The 20,855-nt window shown below is 40.7% G+C and overlaps 2 protein-coding genes across 2 annotated transcripts in view; both read right to left on the bottom strand.

Moving 5' to 3' along the window:
• Positions 1-20,855, bottom strand: part of ACE2 (angiotensin converting enzyme 2) — a 90,683-nt gene that overhangs the window by 59,733 nt on the left and 10,095 nt on the right. The window lies entirely within an intron of this gene.
• Positions 3,541-20,855, bottom strand: part of CLTRN (collectrin, amino acid transport regulator) — a 29,093-nt gene continuing 11,778 nt past the window's right edge. The window contains exons 3-5 of the mRNA XM_047076344.1: positions 18,458-18,571; positions 13,994-14,188; positions 3,541-4,367 (exon numbers count right to left, since the gene is read on the bottom strand). Coding sequence (XP_046932300.1) covers positions 4,211-4,367; positions 13,994-14,188; positions 18,458-18,571 — 466 coding nt within the window. The 3' untranslated portion in view covers positions 3,541-4,210. The remainder of the gene's footprint in view (positions 4,368-13,993; positions 14,189-18,457; positions 18,572-20,855) is intronic.

Below are 20,855 nucleotides of genomic sequence, written 5' to 3' on the forward strand. Positions count from 1 at the left end.
TTCTGTCTTTCCAGTTTCATCGCAGTTTTTGTTAAGGACTTGGAGAGTGGAATGACAGCTGTATTTCCACTTGCTTTACACCATTTTATTTCCAGTACATATCACCTCACAATGTGCTCCCTTGTGACACATTACAGGATCATTAAATTAAAAATGAAAGGTGTGGTTGATGACTGACTGCTCTCTAATTACCCAGAGTGTTTGTCAAAGGCAGTAGGCAGAAGACATAAACCCCATTTTGCTGTTATATTGACTGTCAAGTTTATAGCACATTTCTGCTAGCATAGAAAACTTCCCCAACAAGGATATTTAGTGGAGCAGACCTTTGCAAGTGGAATAAATCCCCTCAGCATCAGAATAAACCGACAGTGAAGAAAATGATCTAGTGATCAAACTGGTTCATCCCATGCCTTCAAAATAAGAAGCCTATCTGAGATCAGTGTTTCTCAATCTGTTTTTTCCCCATCACTAAGACTTTTTAGACATCTTTTCCTAATAGCTTATCTAGAAAATGTTAATACTATAGATATACTTTTTATCTGTTTATGTGCAGTGGTCCTTTGGAGGACTATAAACCATTGTAACATCTAAACTTTTTGTTCTTCCCACTAAGACCAATTTCCACCATCTTGAGAATACATGTCTTGGATTATGCTTGCTAGTGCACACTGAATTCTGATGACGTTTCACCAATTCTATATGCAAAGCTACCCTATTCTGGAGAATGGAGCTCAAGAAAATGTAAGACAGAAAATGGTTCTTTAGTAAATCATATATTGTCAACTGAGAGAGCAAATCTTCCTCTACTAAAAATGAGGAAGGCCTAATAATATTAAAGAGCATATGGTTCCCAAGTCAAAATGGTGTCCAAATCAAAAATCTCACACCCACAAATTCAAACTCCTCCATGTACAGGCAGAGGGGCAACCTTTGTTCTCAGAAAGGAGATGATGAGCTTGCAAGAGCCACCATCTCGTTTACTTATTTAGCTTTTTTTTTTGATGTTTTTATTTATTTTTGAGATAGAGTGCGAGTGGAGGAGTGGCAGAGAGAGGGAGACACAGGATATGAAGCAGGCTCCAGGCTCTGAGCTGTCAGCACAGAGTCCGATGCAGGGCTCAAGCTCACAAACCGTGAGATCATGACCTGAGCTGAAGTCGGACGCTTAACCAACTGAGCCACCCAGGCACCCCTCGGTTACTTATTTAGTAGCACATGTTGATTGAGCTCTGACTATGGAGACTTTCAGCTCCATGAGGACAGGGATTGTGTTCGATTTTGCTCACCACTGTAGAATAAAGGAAAGAGGAAGACAAGGAACTATGCTAGGTGATTTGAACACTGCCTCCAAGAACATTATATTTAGTGTGAAGATACAGGTATGTAAAAACAAATAAAGTAAAATATTATAACGATTTTAATTAAAAAGATACATAGCTATGGTAAGGTTACAGAGCAGTGGTTAATTCTATCTGGTTAGAAGTGGGAGGAAAGTGAAGAGGGTTATGAAAATGTTCATGGGGACAAGGCTATATCAGGACTTTTGTGGGCCCTAGGGTACTCTTGCCTTTATGGTCTCCTTTCTCCACAAAAACACATTTAAATATAACGTAACTGTAGAACAACAAGATAAGTATAATCATCTGGGCAATCTAGGAGCATATAGCTTGGGGGTCCAGCAAAGACCTCCAGGAGGAGTAAGATGTTTAAGTGACAGAAAGGCTAAGGACAAGCTACAAGAGTGGCTGAGAGACAGGGAACAGTGTAGAGAGAACAGCTTGTTCAAAGGCCTGGAAGTGAGAGATTTGCTATGATTGGATGAGAGAGTTAGAGAGACAGAAAGAAGACCAGGGTAAGAGATGAGAGGAAGGTGGAGGTCAAACCACAGAAGGTCCTGTGTTTAAAGAATCTGGCTTTGGGGCACCTGGGTGGCTCAGTCAAGTAAGCATCTGACTTTGGCTCTGGTCATAGTCTCACATTTCATGGCTTTGAGTCCCTCATTGGGCTCTGTGCTGACAGGGTAAAGCCTCCTTAGGATTCTCTCCCCCCCTCTCTCTCTCTCAAAATAAATAAATACACTTAAAAATAAATAAAAATAAACAGTAAAGAGTCTGGCTTTATCCTAAGGATAATAAAAAGCCATTTAAAAGCATCTATGTCAGGAACCAACAGGATCAGGTTTGCATTTTGGGTATTAATTCAAGCTACATTATAGCCAGTGGACTGGAGAGGGTGTGGTGGATATTCTGGGGGTTCACCAGGCCCTCTCTTCAAGGCTCACCTTCCCATCCCCAGCTTCTGGAAACATTGGCTTTTGAAGGTTCATAGCTGATCCCTTCGATGGGAATTGCCCCCAGCCACGGGGAACTGCCTTTCCCAACAGCAGATCCTCTCCCAGAGAGCACCCATGGCCATGACTGGCTAATGTGGAGATACAAAGGCCCAGCCACCTTATCTGAATCAGGGACAACCTCAGCTCCTAAGCTCCTTGAAGGATTGGCTGAAGCCTCTATTGTAACCATGTTGCTGGTCACTTCTCCCTCTGCCTAATCCCACTCTATTAATTTCCTATTGCTGCATAACACATTACTGCAAGCTTAGTGGCTTGAAAAAAACACACATTTATCATCTCACAGTGTCATGGGTTGGGAGTCTGGGCACATCTTAACTGGGTCCTCTGCTTGGACTGCAATCCAAGTGTTGACCAGACTGCATTCTCATCTGGAGACTTGACTGGGGAAAAATCCACTTCCAAGCTCAATCCAGTTGTTGACAGAATTCACTTCCTTGAGGTTGAAGGACTGAGGACCTCAGCTTCTGGCTGGCTGTTGGTCAGAGGCTGTCTTCAGTGCTGAGAGGCCACCAACAATTCCTAGAGGCTGTTCACAGTTTCTTTCATGTAGGCTTTCCCAACATGGCCACTTAGTCAAGCCAACAAGGAGAGTCTCTAAACACATCTGCTGGCAAGACAGACTCAGACATGATATAAAGTAATTGCAGGAGTAATGTCTCCTCATCTTTGCTGTGTTCCATACATTAGAAGCAACTCACTAGTCCCGTCCTCACTCAAGGAGAGAGATTACATGAAGGTGTGAACATTAGATGGCAGACATCTTTGAGTCTATTTGCCACACCTGCCTTCCTCACTTCTTACAGGTGTATCTCCTGAGAGCATTCCCCAGTAAGCCTTCTGCTTGCAACGACCCATCTTGGAGTTTGTATCCAGGAAACAACACTGGGTCAGGGGAGAGAGTTAGAAACTGTTGTGGTAACATCAACTATGGGTGACAGCAGTAGCAGACTGAGCAGCAAATTTTCATTCTATTCATAAATGTATAATAAATTATTATTAGAATTTAGAAGAATCATGGCCTATCTGGAAGTGTAATGAAGTGTACTAACTGTAAGTTGTCTTCAAAGTAAGGATACACACAACGAAAATAATTCATTTCTAGGGTTGTAGAATAGATTATGCATAACTAATAAAAAATAGGCTTCCTGACTTACACAGCATGAAAATAACTCTCAGACCACAGTCAGTTGCATAATTAAAAAGAGATGATTAGCACTTTATTAAATTCACATAGATTGTACTTTTACAAATTGCAGAAATAGTCAACAAACAGGGCTACCCTATCAGAGACTGATAGAGAATAAGCAAGTATTGGTATGATAACAGGATCAAATTTCACCTCATGTATTGATACTCCCATATTCATCCATCTCAGTTATAATCATTATTTTCTATTCTTGATTTCTTAGTCATGTGCAGAGTGATATAAACAATATTCAAAAAGGATCCACTTTCAAAGATTTCCATACCATATTATAGGTATTTTCCACTGGAAAAAATATTTCTCTTTAGGTCTTCAAAGTGTGAAAAAAAATACATGTAGTGGTCTGACCTTATTTCTGGAAATGCTTAACACAAATGCATTTTTAAACCAATAACTAAAGACACCACATGACTACAATTACACATTGTGTTGTTGGAGAAATATTTTGGAATATTCTGAGTAGTCAACAGCTTATGATTCCAAAGGTCTTCATGGATATAACTGATTGCCTTTTACTTTCATGCACATTGAAAATTTCTTACAAAAGAAGAATGGTGAAACAAAATATACAATCTGCCTTTGATCATTTATAATGCTTAGCAGTTGCGCAGAAACAAGTGTTGAGTTCCTTGGGGAAGCAAAACAGCAGCCCTTCAGAGAGGGGTGAGCCGCTCATCCTCTGTCATGAAGGCATCGTTAATGTGCCCTCCCTTAGTGTCCAAGGGATCACAGGGGATGCCATTCTCAATTGTGATCGTGTTTTCACACTTATCTTCAGAGTCATCCACTTCAGTTGGTCCTTTGCTCATCCTAAATGCACACAGAAAGAATGATTGGGATCTAGGAGGAGAAATCCTGGTCTTCTGTACAAACATGGAGAGTAGGAAAGGGAAGATGAACCTTAGAATGATGAAATAGTTGATGACATTCTGTATTTTCAAATAAATTTCAAAGATCGTAACGAGCTAATGAGCTGAAAAGTTGCTACTAAGATAAGAAGTCTGCATGGATGATATATACATACTAATCAGAATAAGCCGTCTTATTTAGAATACTAAAATAAATATGCATGAATATGTATATGAGTGAATATATATTTATATGAATGAATGTGTTTGTATACACACACAAATTGCATGAAGGAACGCGAAGAAAATGTGTGGTAAAATAGCAAGTTAAAAAATTTAGCTCTAGGAGAACAATTTAACAAAAATTGAATTTTAAAAAAGTAACAAATTCCTCTCACAGGATTTGACAAATAGTCTGTAAATAGTGGGTGGAAATCAAATTGAAATGAGGCATCAAGAACCAAACTCACATTCCTTTGTAGAAAAGAAGTAACCATTATAAATTGCAGATATCATTGCTTGGCTCTACTCATTACAAAATAGTTGCACTCGTTTGTAAATTGGGCTTTTGGAACTCAGAACACACTTTACTAATTACATTACAACTCGGAGCTAAAATTCCAGGTCATTCCCTGAAAAAACTCTGTATGACACTGTAAATCTTTGAGTTCCTCATTCTCAGACCCTTTGTAGACTCTGCTAGCCCTACCCTTAATATTTCCTTGGAGTGTGGAAAGCTGTAGCCTTGAATTCAAAGGGTTTTCCTGTCTTTTGTGAAAGACCAAGACACTGAGCCAACGATGCTTGTTATCAAGGAAGGTAAAAGAAAAAAAAAGAGGTGGGTACCTCTATGCAACCACAGAGAAGAGTAGTTTCCCTGAGGTTAATCACAAGTTAGATGTTGGGGCATCACAGAAGCATGATTTTGGGCATGATGCTCCCAGACTTGCCAGAGATGCTTTTGTTCCAGGAATCTGTGGAAACTTCAAAGAGGTAGACCCAAATGGATCACACTGCTGGAATGGTGGGTATTGCTGTGGTGACCAGGATGGACTCCCACCACTATGGAAGTCCCTTAGGACCTTGGTGAGTCTCTGGCGAATGAGGAAGTGGTGAAAATGCCCCAATGATGACTGAGGTAGAGCTTCCTATTTGTCCTGCATGAGAGTCCATTTTAATGTGTTTTAACGAATATGGTGGAGGAAGGGAGAAAAAAGAAAGAGCTCTTATTTACAAAAGAATGACGACTAAGATAGAAAGAGTAACAGAAATAGAAAATCACCACTATAATAATAATTCATTCTGATGAGGCTCATCAATGGATATTCAACCATTGAGTAAGGGATGGTTGGGGAACAGGATATTCACATGGTCTCAGTGTATCACACTCACAAGCAGTGTACTAATTACAAAGAGATATTTGTATTTTGTCAAGGAAGAAATCTGGTGAACATCACCAACAATGAGACAAATTGACAGTGCCTCCAGATTTGATGCACTGAGATTTTATTTATTGTTTATTTATAAAATTCTGTGTTCTGTGTTCCTACCCCACCCCATCACCAAATTTTTTTTACCTGAATCTGCCAGGAGGAAGTAATCAGACAAATCCAAATTTTAAAATATTTTATAAAACAGCTGATCTGGACTCAGCACAGAGTAGACACTTAAGTGATGTGCTTAGAGTTGGATGGACAGACACATGGATAGTTGGCTAGCTAGTTAGACAGATGGATCAATGACTGGCTGGCTGGATGATAAATTAACGGATGGGTGGATGGACTAATGCTGTAGGTCAAGTTAGACAGCAGGCAAAGGTAGATCTTGAATGGGATTCACCACAGAAAAAGAAAGAAAGAAGAGAAGAAGAAAGAAAAGAAGAGGGAAGGAAGGACACATACACACATAATATTTCTTGTATCTCTTGTATTGTTGCTTTTCCAAATGAATAGAGGAAAACATTTGTTTTCCTACCTTAGAAATTAGTAGTATAGATTTTGCAAGGGTTTGCTGATGGTTTATTAGATAATTCCAAATAGTTGAAGTTCATAAAGAAAGGTGAAGTATCATTCCAATGCAGTAGATCCCATCGTCATCACTTGAAAATATTTCGCTATTGTATATGCCACTATCAAGTGTCACAATTTATCACTACAGGCCCAATGCTGGGTTAGAAGCTGGAAGTCACAGTTCCAGAGACCTAGTAAAGGATAAGCTCCTGTGTTTTTCCATCCTCAGGGTGAAGACACTGTACTGGCCATGCTAAGCCTCAGCCATCAGCTATCAGGGCAGGCTGGGATGAGCACAGAGTTTCATGTTTCAGCCAAGTGAAATCACCTAACAGAGGACTAGAATACTCTTGCCTCTCCTCTGGTGGACAGGAGTATTGTTACTTTCCATGTCCTCCAGAAAGCAAAAGCAATGGACATTCTATAACCATCAATCATATCACTTCCATTCACAGTATCCAGCATTCATTGAATAACTATGCTTTGAGTGACTACTGTGTGCTCAAAGAGACTCAGTCCTCATCCTAAAGTGAAAAGAAAAGAGTTAATAAAAGGGAAAAACTCCAAATTTCACTCATCTTCCTTCCCATTTTTTATGGATTATAAAAAAGAGGAGTGATATTTCAATAGAGATGAAGCTCCAGTAAGAAATGCATATTTATTAGGAATGCAAGCTGGTGCAGCCGCTCTGGAAAACAGTAGGGAGGTTCCTCAAAAAATTAAAAATAGAACTACCCTATGACCCAATTGCACTACTATCCAAGGTATTTATCCAAGGGATACAGGTGTGCTGTTTCAAAGGGACATATGCACTCCAATGTTTATAGCAGCACTATCAACAATAGCCAAAGTGTGGAAAGAGCCCAATGTCCATCGATGGGTGAACGGATAAAGAAGATGTGGTATACATATATACAATGGAGTATTACTCAGCAATCAAAAAGAATGAAATCTTGCCATTTGCAACTACATGGATGGAACTGGAGGGTATTATGCTAAGTGACATTAGCCAGGGAAAGACAAATATCATATGACTTCACTCATATGAAGACTTTAAGTGACAAAACAGATGAACATAAGGGAGGGGAAACAAAAATAATATAAAAACAGGAAGGGGGACAAAGCATAAGAGACTCATAAATATGGAGAACAAACAGATGGTTACTGGAGGCGGTGTGGGCTAAATAGGTAAGGGGTATTAAGGAATCTACTCCTGAAATCATTGTTGCACTATATGCTAACTAATTTGGATGTAATTTTTTTTAAAAAAATTAAAAAAAGAAATGCATATTTATAAATTATCATTAAAATTGTATAGTTCACGCAATTTCCCCAAAACTCATTCCTCATTGGGCTTGAAGTGAATAATAATTCTCCACAACAGTAAATAGATTTTCAACAGTCAAATCTTACTCTAAAATTTGCATATATAAGTATGAAATTCATCTTACCAAAACTTAAAAAAAATTTTTTTTCAATGTTTAATTTATTTTTGAGAGAGAGAAACAGAGCTTGAGCGGAGGGAGGGACAGAGAGAGAGGGAGACACAGAATCCGAAGCAGGCTCCCGGCTCTGAGCGGTCAGCACAGAGCCCAATGCAGGGCTCGAACTCGTGACTATGAGATCATGACCTGAGCTGAAGTCAGACGCTGAACTGACTGAGCCACCCAGGCGCCCCTCATCTTGCCAAAATCTTAGTGGATTCAGCACTCTGAAGTAGGTGGTAGTCTTAGAAATAACGGTTGCCAGCATCTATTTGTCAGTTTCCTTAGTTAAGAAAGTGTTTTTATCGATGATAAAACATTAGATGAAAAACTGCAGAGAGCTAGACACATGTAGATGACTGCAAGGAGTCTTGCCTCCCCCTCTGAACCATAAAACTAATCCATGAGGCATCACAGAGGATGGGGAGGAACTAAAAAGAAAGACGCAAATAGATGAGGACAAGTTTGTCTCCTTTAGAGGAAGGACTTCTCAACCAAAAAGATTGAGTGAAATGGCTACGGAAGTATATCTAATGAAGCTGTGTCAGTGGCAAATTAGGTACATGTTGTGCTCTTGTGACCTTAGATCCAATTGTTCTGAGTCTTGGCATTGCTGGGCTTCACAAACTGCAATGTCAGTAACTTGCTGGCTGGACACGATAAGCGGCTCAAAGGTTATGTAACAGTACTATAGTACTTTGTCACATTTCATAGTAGGTCCTGTAATAAACTGACTCACTGCCTGTGCATTGCTCTTACTAACAATAAGAAAACTGAACCATGTTTCTGGATCATTCTGAATTGATGTTCTGCTAAAAACATGAATTCTTTTTCCTGAAAAATAAAATTGAGTGTTAATGACTTCTGCTGTTCCTGCAGTGTCAGGTGGTTCAGGAGGATTTTTTAGAAAGTAACTAAAATACCTGAAACTAGCTCCTAAGAGCCTCAAAAGAAGACATTTCTCATAAATCCAGACAGAAAAGGGGCAAAAGAGGAGACAAAAAAACCATCAGCTGACCCTCGGAGCTAGGGGGTGTTGAGAAGCAGGGTTTGTTCAAAATAAAGTAGAGGTGGCTAAAAGCACAGAGCATACTTCTGTCTCCTTTCAAACAAGATAGAGCTGAAGAGCCAAGGCCCAAGAATAGCCAGAAAACAACAAAGGACAGACAAATATGATTTTAAACAGAACAGAATTAATTATTGGAGAATTGGGAGTGTCCTCATGATCAGTACCAGTGATTCCTGGGGAAAATATCGGCGTTACTGGAATGATTTCAGTGGGCACCACAGTTCAGTGAGATCGATGGGCTTTGGGATCCAGCCCACTTGGTTTTAAATACGGTGACTACTACTTTCTAACCATGCGACTCTAGTCAGGTTGCTTTATGTCTGCCATGCAGTAGGGATACTAATAATAATTAGTATCTATTATGTGACAGAAACCAGACTAAGTGCTTTATATACATTACCTCATTTAGTTCCTATTATTAATATTATAAGGATTATTATGTGCAATATTATAAGGATTTTATTATTATCCCTGTTTTTCAAATGAAGGAGCTAAGACTCAAATATGTAGAGCAGCTTGTCTTTGAGAATGGAACAAGATTGGTCTCACCAGTAAACTAGAACTCTAATTTAATCTCCCCAGGATTCACTCAAAACACGTATTTGATTCCTATTGAGTATGTACATTTAAGAACAGCAAAGGGAAACAATTATTAGCTATAACATTCCTGATTTTATGTACATATCTATTTTTAACACTATTGACTTAATTAAGACTTTACATGAATGTGAAGTTTCATGTGAAGTTTCAGTATAATGAAAGTGTGTAGGCTGAGCCCCATCCCCTTGTGTGAAAAGCAATATCTGTAGAGACTGAAAAGTATTCCTGTTTACTATTGACCTTATAGGAATAGAAACAAAACCAGAAATAAACCAAGTGAATTTACTCATGACTATGCTCAACTGTGAGCATTAGTTAGGGTTTTATGTCCTGAGTCCTTAATGTGGCTTTGTTACCAAGTACAAGACTATAATCTCCTTGCAGGCAAGGCCCATCCATGTTATCTATGTATGTATCTTCTATGATACATACTAGAGCTCCTATGACAGAGTGGATGGTTGATAAAGTTATAAGACATTTCTTACTTCTTTGGGCCTTGGCCTCTGGAGAGATGAATTTAGATCATTGTTAAGATCCTTTCCTAAGACCCTAACGTTATTACAGTCTATTTATATACAGGATTCATAAACCAATCCTACTATATACACACAAGTCTGAAATCATGCTGCGTCTGTGACTCTCCTTTTATAGCACAGTCCCAGGTTATATAAAGTTAGGGCTTTTAACTGCTTTTTGATGGTGATGCTAGTAACTTGCATTACTATAGCACTTTCCAGGGTATAAAGCACTTGTGTGTATTCTCTGACTTTGTCTCCTTATAATCATAGCTATTTAAGAAAAATATTATTATCCTCGTTTTCCATATGTCACCTGCTCAAGACCGCTCAGCTAGTAAACACCGGGGCCTGAGATCAGAACCCAAAACCAAGAGTACTGAGCCAGTGCTCTTTCTACTAAAGCACACATCACAACTTAATCACCATGATCATTATCACATCCCCATCACCATTACAACCATCACTGTCATCATCATTGCCATCATCATAAAGCTGGCCAGAGATCTAAAGCATCTGCTTGTGGGCTGGGGCTAGACACAGATCTAGTACAGACGTCACCATGGCGTATATGCAGTCCATCTTGGGCACCTGCCCACCTACCCAGCTGCCTAAGTATCTCCCGAAAGAAAATTAAAAAAAATCTTTTTCCAACTTTTTTTCCTCCAACAAATCTCTCATTTCCACAAACTGCTATTCTCAGCTAGACGGTAACAGAGAAAGGAGCATCTTCCTCAAATTATTTCCCAAGGAGGTGGCATTGGTGTGTGGAAGCTGGCTGGCATGGGCTTGCCAGAGGTGGTTGTTAAACATTCAGAAATCTCATACTTGATAGGAAATCAACAAATGCTACAAATCAGAGTATTTTTTAGAAAGCTAGTTAACCAGTTCACCACATCCTAGTAAACAGTAACCCTAATAAGGTCATTTGCCTTTTTTTTTGTCAGTACTTTAGCTTTATTAACTAGCTGTTAGCCCGTAACAATAACAATTGTTGTGATGTCATTTGCCTTTTAAAATATGTGTTCACTACTAAAGTCCCAAGCAATGAGCCACTGAACTAGAAATTTTTTTTTATAGTATCATGGCAATTTCTGGACAGAAAAGAGATCCTTTTTCAGCATCTCTTAGTCACAGAAATGGGGTAAGCTCTGCTTGGATAATAATAATTACTGTTTATTTAGAGCTTACTATATCCTAGGTACTTCACATACATTTATCTCACCCAATCCTCATGGAAGCCCTGTGAGATATTATCTTCCTACTACAGATGGCAAAACAGTCCCATGGAAATTAGATGACTTGACTGAGGCCTTTTGGCTAAAGGGTATAGCTGGGGTTTGAGTTCACTTAGTTTGGCTTCCAATGACTGTATATGAATAATGAATGTAATGCTGTTATTGACCCAGGCAGAAGAATTGCCAAAGCTTTACTTGAGAAATTTCCTCAACAGTAAAGTTAAGTATGCGTATGTCTTAGATGACAGTGGCACTCTTCTCCACAGAAGCAAAATGGTAACTTAGATGACTCTGCAGTCTGTCCTTCTAAGTTTAAGGTCTGTATCACGCAAACCATGTTCATTACTATCCAATGTATGGATTGGATTGTCGGACAAATCTTTGTCTTCCTCAGGACTAAAGGCATTGGGGGCAACTCCTGCTTCTTGCATGATTAGAAAGGGCTATCATGACAATCATCGGGGCTCTTCCCACTTCAAACTGCACCCTCTCCACACCTTCAAAGCAATACTTTGCCCAAGAGAAGCCCACCACAGAGCGTATCAGACTCAAAACACAACAAATCAATTTATCTTCAGAAGGCTGTCATAACTGTCCTGACTATATTTGCCAATTAGTGATGCTCTCCAGGTTTACGCAAGAGATTTGTCTATCTGTTTTCCTAGTCTGAACACGAAATGAATTTGCGAAGGCAGGGTTGTGACAACAGTCTCACTTCTCCCAGGCAACAGATTATGACGCTACACACCCAGTGATTATATTACTGCAGAATCTGCTCAGCAGGAAAGAGATAGCAAAGCTGGAAGACCAGCAAATGGCAGGATAATAAAATAATAGAACTAACACTTATTGAGCGCTAGCTGCGGGCCAGGCACCACTCTAAGCACACCACTGCATTAACTCTTTTGACCCCACCACGTTCATTATTTCCAGTACACAGGACTGTCACTCTAGAAGAGTTATCTATGCACAGGCAACAAAGATAGATTTAACCAACTCGACTCTAGCACCACAAACCCTATTCCCCTGAGCCTGGTTTCCCTGACTCACTGCCTGTGCTCCCTGATACGCATAGAGTTAATGGATTACATACAAGAGCAGAATCTAGGAGATAAATACTTTGAATCTAAGCAGTCCCAGAGTCCATTCTTCTAACTCCTATACTATATTGTGCTAGTGAGAAAAGTGGGAACCAAGGAGATGAAGCGCATTCACAGAAGTTACGATCCTTAGAAACGATAGGATCACAGCATTCTAGGATTGATACGAAACTTAAAAATATTAAGCGTAAGTATTCAAACATTGCAAGGGAATATTTCTTAAAATTCAAAAAAAACTCAAAACAAATTAACAACTCGTTCCAAGGCTCTCTGCATTACATGCCATGCCAACATGAAGAAAGTTGAGCAAGTACAACTTGATATTAATCTCTGAGTTTAGTTTGGGCACTAGACATAAATCTCCTTTATTCTAGAGCACTTATCATTTGTGAAAAGAAATTTACAAAGGCCAACATTTAAAATGATTCCTTTCTGCTAGCAACTAGAGTGAGACATATGGAAAGGAGTAAACCCCCAGAGAAACATTTAGTTGAACACATACTTGGCCAAACTCATCCCACATGTCTGTGTGGGCATCGACCCTTTTGAAAACCAACGCACGTCCCCGTGATTCCCACTTACCTGAATTCCTCTTCCTTGGTATCGGAAGAGAAGGTTTTAGAAGAATCAAATGGCCTAATGAAGAGTAAGGACCCTCTCTGGATCAGAGGTTCTTGTAAACAAATTTATTTTCTCCTTTCATCATGCTGAGAAATCCTATCTCCTCTCCTCCTGTCCCACTGCCTTAGTAACTCTCCCATTGGTCGGCAATTCCGACCAGATTGAAGTAATTGCAATCATTTAGACAGCAAAGTTTGCAGTGCCCCAGAATCCAGATAAATGAACTCAGGGAGTAGGAATCTCTATAAAGTAGTTAAATTGGAAGCCCTCAAATTAAGTGAATTAGAATAACCTGGATATTCATTAAAATACATCCCCTTCACTGATTATAATTTAGAAAGTCTGCAGTAGTGCAAAGGAATCTACATTTTAACAAATGTTTCAGGTGATTCTGATGCAAGGTGTTGACTCAAAGGTCACTTCTAGGGCCATGGTTCCATGTAATACCATAGGCACTAGAGGGACAAGCAACTATTGAAGGGAGGGAAGTATAAAAGCGCAAAAGTATCTGGGACAAGATGGCAGCTGTAGGCACGAGGCCAAGAAAAGGCAAGCCAAGCTGGGGATGCATGGAAAGAACTGTGGAACTGCTAGCATTTGGAGCTGGAGGACTATTAAAGATTAACCCTGCGTACCCAAGAAATCTGCTTAGCTTTGTATATCCACCTTACAAAATCTTAACACAGATATTAAAATCAATTCTTGATATGAAATATTCGTACGGTGTAGAACAAAGAAAAAGACAGTAATGGAAGGAGTCATAGTAAGGGACACTGGACTGTAAAAAGTCTCTAAACACAAGAGCATAAGTGACATTTTGCCAATCACCAATATTTTCAAAGTTTCAGATTTAAGGCATTACCTTCAGCTTGGGGAAAATGCTCTCCTTACTTTCCCAAGTCATGAGGAAATAGGAAAATGCTCTTTAAATCATTCCCTTTTAGTATCTTACCTTCTACGTTGCCGGATTCCTGATAAAATCAATAGCATGACTGCAACTATGACAATGCAAAATATCACACCAAATATAATAATCCAGATGGGCACAGATGGGTCGGTGGGTGGTGCAAGAGTGGAAGGAATTTTTAAAAATTCAAGAGTCTGGTCATTCAAAAAGAAGGCACCGTTGATCCGGTTCCTATTCATCCTAGGATACAACAATGATCAAAAACAAACAAAACAAGAGAGGAAAACAATTAGAAACAGAGGGTCCAGACCCATCTCTCCATGATTATAATTATCTCTAGAAACAGAGCATCCCTGTAGCATGAGACTTGAGGTTGACTAGACAGTTTGATGAGAGGGCAATCGTGCTGTGGTACTTTTCAGAGCAGTGCTGGCTGCTACAGAAAGGCTTGTCTACTGTCCTCCACAGTTGTGAATGTCCTAGAAGTAACGGGAAGTCCCGAGCTTAAGTTCTCCCCACCATGTTTGATTTCCTGAAATGTGTGGTGAGTACAGGAATGGAGACATGGCATAGTAGATTTGTTCGGGAAATTCCAAGTGGTTCCATATGACTAAAGTAACAGGTGCTTGAGGAGTCCAAAAGCTAGAAAATTATCAAGGTAAATGAGTTACTCTTCCTGGGGAAAATCTGCATTTTTGGTGGTGGCAGCAGTTAGGGATGGGTTGGTAGCAAAGACTTATTTGAATGAAACCAAATAAGTGAATTTCTAACTGTAACTTGCAAACTAGGTGAGATTTCTTAGAGATAGTGTATGGCATCTACTGAATTCGCACTAGACAAACTGACTTCATCTACCTCTAGAGCAGCAATGGAAAATACAAATATATGTAAGCCTCATGTGTGACTTCAAATTCTCTAGGAGGTGCAATTTAAGAAAAAGTAAAAAGAAACCAGTGAAATTATTTTAATTTTTCTTTTTAATTTTAAGTAGGCTCCACAACCAACATGGGGCTTGAACTCATGACCCTGAGATCAAGAGTCACATGCTCAATCGACCGAGCCAGCCAGGCACCTGAAATTATTTTAATCTTTTTTTTTGGCCAATATATCTAGAAAAATATAATTTCAACCTGTAATCAAAATTGAGTTGGTTCACGTTTTATTTTGTACTCAATACTTTACACTTAGGGAATATCTAATCTTGGACTAGCTACGTTTCAAGTGCTCAATAGCCACATTTGGCGGGTGACTACCATTCTGTACAGCTTAAGTCTTGAACCTGACAGTAATGGCTTGAGAATCTCTGCAGACTGGCACCAAGCTATCAGGAAAGACCTCCTTTAGCAAATAAAAATCTATGTTGAGGCATTATTATTCATGAATGTGAAAAAGAATCCCAGCCAGAAAATCTACAGCAGGCGATAATTCCAGTGTAATTTTCTTTTATCAAACTATGGAAAGTTTCCTTTTTCCATAACATATTATTGGTAATCTGGGAACACAAACCTCTCCACATAATAATGAATCCCACAACTAAGGTATAACTCAGAGTAAAATGAGAAGTTACTCTGTATTTCTCATTCTATCTACCTGGTTAGTGAACACTCTGTTGTTCTTTTGCCTCTCAGGCTGATTAGAAGTTCTAGATCAGGGGCACCTGGGTTGGCTGAGTCAGTTGAGCATCCGACTTCAGCTCAAGTCGTGATCTCACTGTTAGTGAGTTCGAACCCTGCATCGGGCTCTGTGCTGACAGCTCAGAGCCTGGAGCCTGCTTTGGATTCTGTGTCTCCCTCTCTCTCTGCCCCTCCCTCTCCCCAACTTGTGCTCTGTCTCTCTCTCTTAAAAATAAACATTAAAAGTGCTTTTTAAAAATTTTTTTAAAAATGAAGAAGTTCAATACAGACTAAAACTCCAACCATCACTGAAATCCCCAATAGGTGTCAGTCACCATGGACATCTTCCAGCCAAGATTGGCCTGATAAGGCCAGCCCCTCACGACAGAGCTAAAACAGACATCATAGAACTGGTGGCTCATTCCCTCACATAATTCTGTAAGTGTGGACACTCTGGTGGAGAGAAAAAACATCACTGGGTGTGATGGCAGTGCACCTGGGTTCAAATCCTCACTTTTTATATTTCTAGTGTGGTGGCCTCAGCAAATCAATTAAAATTAATCTCCCTGGGCCTCAATTCCCTCATTTATAAACCGAGGATAATAATAATTACTCAAAAACAATTGGTGTTGATATTAAATGCCACAGATGTGTAGGAACACGCTTTATGAAGCAGGAAGTGTTATGCAAATATTCAGTGGAACTAGCATTATTTTTTTCAACTCCACAGATTCTTCAGCCCAAAAATTCCTATCACCTGCCTTCTAGCTACTGTCTCCTTGCTCTTCCTGGTATCTTTCTTTCTTGGTATTGTTCCCTTTATTTTCATACAATCCTGGTGAGACCTACGCATTCCCTAACACAAATTCTCATTCTATTGGCCATCCTCACCCCCTAAATAGCTTCCCCTGCTAGGACCTTTGACAGACACTTTCATCCCAGACACTCACTCTTCTCCCTCAGGTTCACGGAAGCCTGCTTTAACTGCAGTAGCTTAATTTCCTTGTGGCCCCCGCAGATCACAGGGAGAGCTTGAATAAAATTCCTTTTCCTGTGAAATACACTGTTCCTAATTCTTATTCCCTAAGGGCTGGGTATTAACAGTAAGTCTTAGGGGCAGAAGTGCAGAAACAATACAGGTCAAACCTTCCTGCTAAAGCAGATTAAATCATTTCGCACTGGTACAGATCAGTAAGGGAACTAGATGACTGTTCACACAAAAACCTTTGGCATTTGATTATATACTCATTATCTTATATGTTAATATTTTACAGAGAGCAAATGAATTCTTTCACTAGATATTTCTCCTTGGGGAAGAGCAGAACTTCAGTAACTTGTAAATCCTTTGTTGAGGAGCACTACTTTGTTTCACTCTTTCTTGTTCGAGAAAGAGTTGATCTCCTGAACTCATTCTTCCAATATACTTTTGCCCAACATTAATCATTTGAGGGATAGAAAGTTTTGACATGCATAAAATGCACAGTGGGTGAAGTAAAAACAAACTGCATCCTTCCTCTTCTTTGAAGTCAAGAACACATTTCAGTTTTGAAAGTTTGTTATGATCACAAGGAGAGGAGGAGACAAACTCTCAGGAAAAAAAACGTGTAAAACTTGAAATTGGGTTAAAAAAATACTACTGAGTGTCTGGTGGATACACCTTTCTGGACAATTTACACCTTCTACTTGTCCTTGAGTTATTTTTTTTAAGTTTTTATTTATTTATTTTGAGAGAGAGGCAGAGAGAGAGAGGGAGACAGACAATCCCAAGCAGGCTCCACACCGTCAGTGTGGAGCCCAATACAGGGCTCGAACTTGCAGAACCATGAGATCGTGACCTGAGTTGAAACTGAGTTGGATGTTTAACCAACTGAGCCACCAGGGTGCCCCGGTCTTTGAGTTATTTTGCAAATCTGTAAGTAGTAGAAAACTGACATAATGTAAATTATTTTTATCCACTTGATTTTCTATGGACTGATTACTATTTTGATTCCTATATACGCATGGTTCCTTGAAAGTCTCCTTTGAACTGTTTTGAACATTTTACTACTAGTTCCCTCATTAATTAATGAGATAATAAAATCTTTAATGGCATTTATTTTTAATTTGTATGAGAGTCATGACTTTGCCTTGTTTTTTCGAAAAGTATCTTTTAAAGGGAAAGGCTGTACATTAATTAAGGAAGGTAGGTCCTTAGAGACCCAAGAAATGAGAATTTTTGTCTTGGTTTTTAAATAAAAGTCAAAGGTATGACTGGTTCTTCAAAACACCTTACATTTAATAACTCATTTAATCTCAACAACTCTGAGAGGTACCATAATTATTCCCATTTTACAGATTACAAGAGAATAACAAAGGGGAAGTAATTTATCTGTATTTAAACAGTTAGCAAGAGGCAAAACCAGAAGGATTTGGGCTCCAGAATCCATGTGATGAACCATCATACAATAGTGCCATACAAGGTGTTCTTGACAAAAGAAGACAGTAGTAAACATTCGTGGCTAATATTTAAACCAGGGGTTCTCAGCCACAGCACAACTGACATCTGGGGTTGAATAAGTCTGTTTTGAGGCGCTATCCTGTGTATAATAGAATGTTTATCAGCACCCCAACTTCTGTCTACTCAATGCTGGTAGAACCCCCCCATACACACCCCGCCTCAACCATGACAACAAAAATGTCTCCAGACATTTCCAAATGTTTCCTTGGAAGCAAAATTGTCCTTGGATGAGAACCACTCATCCAAACTGATCACTAAAACAAACTAACGAAATTAAATCTTTGACATATTTATACATAAGTCATTGTAAGAAGAGAGAGAATTCTTCAAAATCTATGAAAACAGCAAACTAATCAACAAGTTGATTTACCAGTAGAAGACATATTTAGCGGTGATTACCTTATGGCTGTCTGTACCTCAACAGCAGGAAGGGTGTGATTTTTCAAAGGATCTGTAACCACAAACCAGAATGACACTCGCTGGGTTACATTGCAAACTAGGACGTGGGAAATTCTGCAGATGATGGGGGAAAAAATACATTGTAAGTAAATAATATCTAATTACATTAGAACATCCACTCTGGTGTTATAACTGTCCGAAAACGTGTCTTAGCTATGAATGAAGTCATTTCTACCATTATGAAGAAATGTCTTATTAAGAAAAAACTAGCATAGAAAATTTCCTTTGTTTGAAAAGCATATATTTAGGGATCATCCATTAAATAAGGATCTACCAAAATGAAAAAACAAGAAAAATTACACAGTAGAGCATTAAGGATCTTATTCTCGCATCACCCACTAGCTGACAGCACGCGGGCTTCAACACTGGCCTTTTTTCTGAGCTACAGGAGCCTTTTGTACTTCCTCATCAAGCTCTTTTTAGTGTCTTCCTCATTCAGCCGTCTAGAGCTTGGGTCCAGACAAATCAGGTGCCACTCTTCATCCAATACTTGCTTCCTCTGTTGACCACGTTTCCCTCCCTCTCCTACTCCAGTACTGGAGCCAACTCAATAAAAGACTTCCAAACTGAAGTGCTATAATCAATTTACCAGCAGCCTTTGAACACTGTTTCTGCAGTTACCTGCTTTCCAACTGTAAATTGGAAATGTGCCTCATTCTACTCTGTAAACACAGATTACCAATAGAAACGACACGAAAGAAATGGCCTAAGTGTTCAGAATGGAGATGACCTATATAGGAATGTATGAAGGGCATAAAGGTTGAAAATCATAGGAGAGTCCACATAAATAAACACTGTCAGTGCTAAAACATAAATCCTGAATGGCTTTCACCATTTTCAGATTGCAGAGGTGACTGACATCAGGTACTATTCAAGAAGAATGAAAGACATATCCGCTTTACTAATAAGTTGACTTCATTTTCCTTAAAAGAGCGAATGCTCTTTAAGGTGTATTATGTTCATTTTCACAATAAAGACAGGGCCATTGTGTCAACTCTCTATAATTTTCGGGACCTGATAGAAACTATTCCATTTTCTCCCTTGCAATGTCACATACAGAAGCCAAGCCCTCCTGGCCCCTCTGCTGGAGCCAAGCGCCTGGGACCGGTGCTGGGAAGTGGGAGGTTCTCCCCCCAACCCCGCCCTCAGCAGCAGGGAACGCCCCACACAGTTGCCACATCCATGGGGCACTGGCCCCACACGGGCACGACCCCGTGCCCAGAGGGCCCCCACGAGTGACACCACGTGCTGTCCTTGTGCCCGATGCCAATGATCCTCCTAGCTCTGCGTGCTTCACAACTGCAGACTTTGGGAACCTACAGAAGCCGAATTTCCACCTCAGAGGTCCCGACCCCGCTGCACTGAGATTATGGGCAGCTGCCTGGGCACAGCCATGGCCACGCTGCCACGCCTGGCCCAAAAGCGAGGTTCCCCCTGGCCCAGGCCCACCCGCTGCCGCCCGGGCCCGGATGGGAGCCGTAGCCTCTCCTGGGTCTGCAGCCAGCCCGCCCCCACCATGCCACCCTGCTGGGACCATGCCAGAGTCTGGAGGGTGATGGTCCCCAAGGCCTAGAGAAGCTTTCACCGCAAGCCACCCCTCCAGATATTCATGGGGTTGGATTTTTCTAGTGATCACAAGAGTTTGATGAAATGGCTGGGGAATGCCCAGAACCCCACACACAGTTGAGGCCTGGTGACCATCGAACTCACTCCTGTGGAGCACAGGGGAGATTCTACAGTTGTCCGCCTATCCAGGAGCCCTTGGGGCCCTATGTCAAGGAGGCCCCGCCGAGGGCCCCTAGCCAATGCAATAAATAAAAAAAAAGAATCTGAGCACCTCTCTACTTTGAACCTTCCAGGCCAAGGTAGAGAGGCAGAGACCGGGGGCCAGGCCATCCTCCTTCAGGCCTGTATGGAGAGACAGAGTGGTCCCTTCCTTTGTGCCCCGGCCTGGGCCTCCAAGGCGAGGCCTCTGCTCCTGGTGCAGCAGGGCCCCAGAGGACACCGACCCGGGCCTACCTGCCTCAAGGACACAGTGCCGTGGCCTGGGCTGCCGAGCAGATCAGTACTCCCCAGGGCCTGGGCCTCCCGCGACCTGATGTCTCCCCCGTATCCTGAGTCAGCCCTGCAACCTCCACCTCCTGAGACTCAAACCCACAGTTGTTTCACTCTGCCCTACCCCCACATGGGTCCCTGACACCCCCAGTCAGCCCTCTCCCCTGCAGCTGGCGGCTCCACCAAGCCCCCAGACCCACTCCCTTGACCCTGCAGAGCCCACACTGAAGAAGCTCTCCAGCTACCCAAACCTCTGCCTTCCTTGTGCCCACCCAGTCTTCCT

This window comes from Lynx rufus, unplaced genomic scaffold (genome assembly GCF_022079265.1).
Source record: "Lynx rufus isolate CCGP_SWC_20201006 ecotype Redwood Valley unplaced genomic scaffold, mLynRuf1.p SCAF_14, whole genome shotgun sequence".
In the NCBI taxonomy this organism is placed as follows: domain Eukaryota; kingdom Metazoa; phylum Chordata; class Mammalia; order Carnivora; family Felidae; genus Lynx; species Lynx rufus.